General features: G+C 26.1%; 1 protein-coding gene across 11 annotated transcripts in view; it reads left to right on the plus strand.

The window, feature by feature from the left end:
• Positions 1–5,349, plus strand: part of LOC119602499 (nicotinate phosphoribosyltransferase) — a 29,666-nt gene extending 24,317 nt beyond the window's left edge. For 6 of the 11 annotated variants that reach the window (XM_037954053.1, XM_037954060.1, XM_037954057.1 and 3 more), the window contains 4 exons: positions 3,859–4,124; positions 4,188–4,314; positions 4,379–4,667; positions 4,815–5,349. In XM_037954053.1, the coding sequence (XP_037809981.1) occupies positions 3,859–4,124; positions 4,188–4,314; positions 4,379–4,667; positions 4,815–4,892 (760 nt within the window). In that variant the 3' untranslated portion in view covers positions 4,893–5,349. The remainder of the gene's footprint in view (positions 1–3,858; positions 4,125–4,187; positions 4,315–4,378; positions 4,668–4,814) is intronic. The other 5 variants (XM_037954058.1, XM_037954061.1, XM_037954064.1 and 2 more) reach the window with 1 other exon arrangement.
• Positions 5,350–7,101: the final 1,752 nt, after the last annotated feature.

Below are 7,101 nucleotides of genomic sequence, written 5' to 3' on the forward strand. Positions count from 1 at the left end.
GTTAATTTTATTTTGAAAAGGTAAACGTTTTTAATTTTTATTTATTTGATATTAACTTATAAGCTAAAAATCTTATGTACTAATAATTTAAAAAAATATTCATATTCAGTCAAAACTATAGACAAGACTATAAAGTCTATAGTCTTGTCTATAGTTTTGACTGAATATAGTCTATAGTATAGACTACTCTATAGACTAGACTACAGATTAGACTACAGACTATACTATAGAGTAGACTATAGACTAGACTATAACTAGACTATAGACTAGACTTTAGACTAGACTTTAGACTAGACTTTAGACTAGACTTTAGACTAGACTTTAGACTAGACTTTAGACTAGACTTTAGACTAGACTTTAGACTAGACTTTAGACTAGACTTTAGACTAGACTTTAGACTAGACTTTAGACTAGACTTTAGACTAGACTTTAGACTAGACTTTAGACTAAACTTTAGACTAGACTTTAGACTAGACTTTAGACTAGACTTTAGACTAGACTTTAGACTAGACTTTAGACTAGACTTTAGACTAGACTTTAAACTAGACTTTAGACTAGACTTTAGATTAGACATTAGACTAGACGTTAGACTAGACATTAGACTAGACATTAGAATAGACATTAGACTAGACATTAGACTAGACATTAGAATAGACATTAGACTAGACATTAGACTAGACATTAGACTAGACATTAGACTAGACATTAGACTAGACATTAGACTAGACATTAGACTAGACATTAGACTAGACATTAGACTAGACATTAGACTAGACATTAGACTAGACATTAGACTAGACATTAGACTAGACTTTGGACTAGACTTTAGACTAGACTAGACTTTAGACTAGACTTTAGACTAGACATTAGACTAGACTTTAGACTAGACTTAAGACTAGACTTTAGACTAGACTTTAGACTAGACTTTAGACTAGACTTTTGGTTAGACTTTAGGCTAGACTTTAGGCTAGACTTTACACTAGACTTTAGACTAGACTTTAGACTAGACTTTAGACTAGACTTAAGACTAGACTTAAGACTAGACTTTAGACTAGACTTTAGACTAGACTTTAGACTAGACTTTAGACTAGACTTTAGACTAGACTTTAGACTAGACTTTAGACTAGTCTTTAGACTAGACTTTAGACTACACTATAGATTAGACTTTAGACCAGACTATAAACTAGACCGATGTGTTTTTTTAGCACCCGTTCTAGAGCAAGTTATTTGAAAACTGCAAATAGTGAATATTATTTTTAATAACATTTTACTTTATTACTTAAGCTTCTAATTTTTCCAAATAACACCATCTAACAAATCTGCTTATAATTTATAATATTAATTTTTATCTATACTCCTTATACTAACTTCTTAACCTTAGTCTTTTTTGTGTTCTGTTTTCTATTATTACTTTCTGGAAGTCTTTATTTATTGGCTTTTTAAAATTTTTCTTTCCTTTTAATCATCATTTTAATTTGAATTTATTTTTTATTCTTAAAAAACAAACTGAATGAAACTGTTTTATAAAAAAAAACTTCTACTCATTGCTACCTTCATCGTCTAACAAACAAACAATTAAAAAATAAAAGAAAATTTACTATAATCAAAAAATATCTAAAACAAATGACTTCCCGGCACTATTTTGGCAGAGGTATGTAAAACACCAATTCGAAAATATCAAAAAAATAAAAATCATTCATTACAAATTATAAATCATATTTTTAAAACAACAACAACAAAATACTATTATATAATTTTAATATTTATATGTGTGTGTTTAATTTGTATGTATTTATTATTGCTAAATTGTCTTTGTCTGTGGTATTAGAGAAACAAAACAAAAAAAATATTTTCAAAACTTCATAAAGAAAAACCACCAATTGTTAAAACAAATTTTATATACATAAAATTTTTCAATTTAGTTCAAAATTTCTACTATTTTGCAAAGCCTACCACATATCACATTGTAATCTAGTTACATAATTTCCATTCATATTATTTTTGTTATTGTTTTTCAAATTTTCATAAAATGGTCCGAGAGATACCACTGCATGGCTTTTGTAAAACAATGTTTAATGCTGTTTTCTTTTACTTAGAATAATAATAGAAAAGGCAAAAACTGTTGTAGTGATATATTTATTAGATTTCTTAATTAGGTCTCTTGTTTATTTAGTAGATTGTAGAGTTAAAAAAGTTTTAATTTAATTGTTTGGTTGGGAACACTTCGAAATTAAAAATGTTGGTCCTATGATACTTCGCAGTGAGAAAAAATTAGTTTTGAAAATTTAACAGCTGTAATTTTAACATAGTAGATAGATAGATAGATAGATAGATAGATAGATAGATAGATAGATAGATAGATAGATAGATAGATAGATAGATAGATAGATAGATAGATAGATAGATAGATAGATAGATAGATAGATAGATAGATAGATAAATAGATAGATAGATAGATAGATAGATAGATAGATAGATAGATAGATAGATAGATAGATAGATAGATAGATAGATAGATAGATAGATAGATAGATAGATAGATAGATAGATAGATAGATAGATAGATAGATAGATAGATAGATATATAGATAGATAGATAGATAGATAGATAGATAGATAGATAGATAGATAGATAGATAGATAGATAGATAGATAGATAGATAGATAGATAGATAGATAGATAGATAGATAGATAGATAGATAGATAGATAGATAGATAGATAGATAGATAGATAGATAGATAGATAGATAGATAGATAGATAGATAGATAGATAGATAGATAGATAGATAGATAGATAGATAGATAGATAGATAGATAGATAGATAGATAGATAGATAGATAGATAGATAGATAGATAGATAGATAGATAGATAGATAGATAGATAGATAGATAGATAGATAGATAGATAGATAGATAGATAGATAGATAGATAGATAGATAGATAGATAGATAGATAGATAGATAGATAGATAGATAGATAGATAGATAGATAGATAGATAGATAGATAGATAGATAGATAGATAGATAGATAGATAGATAGATAGATAGATAGATAGATAGATAGATAGATAGATAGATAGATAGATAGATAGATAGATAGATAGATAGATAGATAGATAGATAGATAGATAGATAGATAGATAGATTATATAGATAGCTAGATAGATAGATAGATAGAAGATAGATAGATAGAAGATAGATAGATAGATAGATAGATAGATAGATAGATAGATAGATAGATAGATAGATAGATAGATAGATAGATAGATAGATAGATAAGATAGATAGATAGATAGATAGATAGATAGATAGATAGATAGATAGATAGATAGATAGATAGATAGATAGATAGATAGATAGATAGATAGATAGATAGATAGATAGATAGATAGATAGATAGATAGCTAGATAGGTTCCAGAAACATTAATTGATTCATCCGGTTCTAATAGAGTTTAAATTCATAGACCTATAGATATGGAATGTTCTTATAAACGAATTGGAACAGTCGGAACTTTTTTAATTTAATGATTAATTGAGGATAACATGATTTAAAACTTGTTTAACAAGTTTGCACAAACTTTGAAAACAAACTTTTCGTTTTATCTTCATAATTTATTAAAATTATAAACAAATTGTTTTGTTAACTCTCACCATTACTACTAGATTTTATTAACAACAAAAAAAAATAGTACTTACACCACCAACACAGTTAGCAATGCAATTTAGTAAAATTATTTAGTATTTTATACAATTTTTTTAATTATATAGCACAATTTTAAAACAATTTATAATACATATTTTTCTTCTTATTCTTGTCTATCTTTGTGCAAATACTTTTTTGTATATAATTTAGGAGTGGTTTACTTAATTTCTGTGCTGTCGCTTTGGGTCTCAATGACTTGGGTTATCGTGCTGTTGGCATACGTATTGATTCGGGCGATTTAGCCTATTTATCCTGTATGGCTCGTGAATCGTTTGAACGTGTAGCGGAACGTTTTAAAGTACCATGGTTTAATAAGCTTACAATTGTGGCCTCGAATGATATCAATGAGGATACAATATTGAGTTTAAATGAACAGGGACATAAGATTGATTGTTTTGGCATTGGTACACATTTGGGTAAGTGGTATATATTAAAAAGGAACTAATAAAAGTTCTTTAATGTTTTATTGTTATTTGTAGTTACCTGCCAAAGACAACCCGCTTTAGGTTGTGTTTATAAACTGGTTGAAATCAATGGTCAGCCACGTATCAAACTAAGTCAAGATGTAGAGAAGGTTACCATGCCAGGCCATAAAAATGCCTATAGGTATTTTTCAAAATTATTTCAAAATTTTAACTTTAAAACTAAATAATTTTTGATTATTTTAAAGATTATATAGCGCTGATGGTCATGCTTTAATTGATCTATTGCAAAAAGTCACTGAACCCCCACCAGCTGTGGGACAAAAAGTTCTATGTCGTCATCCTTTCCAAGAATCGAAACGTGCTTATGTCATTCCAACCCATGTTGAATCATTGTACAAAATCTATTGGCAAAATGGTAAAATCTGTCAACAATTACCAACCTTGGAACAAGTGCGTGAACGTGTACAAATGTCACTGAAAACCTTAAGAAACGATCATAAACGCACTTTAAATCCCACACCGTACAAGGTAAATGTAGGTGTATTTCCGATATATTCACATTTGTTTAACACTTAATAAAAAAGGCAGCTAAATTAATGGCATGACAAATTGGAAATTATGCCCATTCAAAGATATTTTTTATTAAACATTATTAATAATAATTTATGTTTTCACTTTTAGGTCTCGGTCAGCGATAATTTGTACAATTTCATACACGATCTGTGGCTACAAAATGCTCCCATTGGTGAACTCTCATGATCTATATAAAAAAGTAATACAAACAGGACGAATTTTTAATTCATTCACTACTTTTGAATTCCTAAGAATTAAGTAGTACAGAAACTTGCTGGACATGTAAAAGGATTTTTATTTATATATTTAATTTCTATTATCATTTTGCAATATTTACCTTTAAAATACAATATCTTAATTAAAGTTATTAAAATCAAATTTATTATTATTGTTAAAAATTATTAGTTTTCTCTTTAGTTTTCCCATAATCTTAAAGAGATCTTTAGTAAATCTTTTTTTTTTTCTTAACTATAGTTTGTTAAAGACAACAAATTAATGTAATAATTATAACGTATTTTTTTAGTTTTAAGTTTAAATTTTAATATTAAAATAGAGAAACAAAAGAACAACAACAATCCTTAAGCACAATTTAATAAATTACTTAAACAAAACAAAAAAAAAAAGACACCAAATAAAAAAAGAATAATCATATGTATTTTATAAATTAAAACTTTGTAAAGAAAAGCACAAATTTGTAACAATTAAACGAAAATAGTCTAAAATATAACTGAAACCAAAAAAACAATACTTTAAACTTAAACAAGAAACGAATTACTTACATAAATATACATATAACAAAAGAAAAGAACTAAAGAAGTAAAAGGCTTAAACTATTAAGGATATCACACTATTTTAATGTGCCTTAAATAACAACAACTTTATTAAACAAACACATCAGCAAATCAATAACACCTTTTTAACAAAAGTAAATATTTAATTAACCAACAATGTACTTTTACCTAATTATAATTAATTATTTAATTGTAATTGTTTTAAAAAAGGCTTGATTATTTACTTAAACTATTTTGTTCAATTTTTAGGTTGTGTAATTTTGTTTTAATTTCTTTAGTGGCAATTTTTAATATTTTATTCGTTTTGATATTTTAATTAGTACTTCTTATATTAGTTGTGTATATGTATTTGCACAAGAACAATAATATTGAAATAATTGAAAAAAAATGTAACAGAAAATATTATAAAATGTACAACAATATAACAGAAATAGTCAAAAGAAATAAAAACTATAATAAATATGCTTATTGTAAAAAGACCTAAAAAATATATTGCATTTGATTTTGGGAATGTATTTTATTTAATGAAATATTGTAATATCTAAAAGGTAAATACAGTGGACGTCCAATAGTACGTATACTCTTTATTACGAATATCCAATAATACGAATGGCAAAATTGTTGCATTGTCTACTCTATAGTACGAATAAAGTCACAATTTTTTTGTTCGATAGTACGAATAACGCATTTTTTATGGGAATTTTGGTTTTATTTACGTATGAATGAAGTTTTTATTATGTTTTTATTTTATTATTTCGGTATCATTCACCTTAAGCTCAGTAATTTTGAAGTTTACAATTTACTGCATGTATATTTACAAATCAACAATTATTTAGTGTTATTAATTTATTTTATTGGAATTTTGATGACCCAAGAGAAGAAATTAAATTGGATGATAACGCCAATGAGGAAAGTATTTTATTAGTTCCCGACAATAACTCTGCTGAGAACAATATCGAAGCCTCAAAAGCGCTGTTATTGAAAAAGCCGTAAGAATCATTTTACAATGTAATAAACATCGATGTTAAATGATGGATTTTTTAATAAGTAAAATGATATTTATATACATATGTATGTATGAACTGTTAATTTTGAAAGTAGTGTGACTCCACATTCCAAACAATGGGTTTAAGGATAACTATTCTAATTTTTAAGAGAAAATTATAAATTAGAGAATTGTGGTATATTCCATTCAAGTTTCTAATAAAAGTTTTATGTAATCTGAACATTTTAATACATTTTAGAACACATATGTAAATTGCAAATTGTCTTTGGCACACATCTTTTTAAAAACATTAAAATTTAAATCCTTCTACATATATCTCATTTCAACTATTGGACTCACGATACTTTCAAAATTAACAATTCATATACGTAAATATGTCCCTTTTATGCCTGTTTATGTATAAGAAATTTATTTAAAATAATACACATTTATTATATTTTGTTCCGTTATGTAATTTTTCATGAAAAATAAAACAAAAATAAATAAAATCCAATATTTTATGTGTATTATTTGAATTTAAACATACAAAATGTGTTGTTCAATAATACGAATTTTTCGGTATTACGAAAGGGCCTGACACTATATAATTCGTACTAGT

The sequence above is a fragment of the Lucilia sericata genome, unplaced genomic scaffold (assembly GCF_015586225.1).
Source record: "Lucilia sericata isolate MDLA Ls3-8-SP2 unplaced genomic scaffold, ASM1558622v1 Contig000235F_arrow, whole genome shotgun sequence".
In the NCBI taxonomy this organism is placed as follows: Eukaryota; Metazoa; Arthropoda; class Insecta; order Diptera; family Calliphoridae; genus Lucilia; species Lucilia sericata.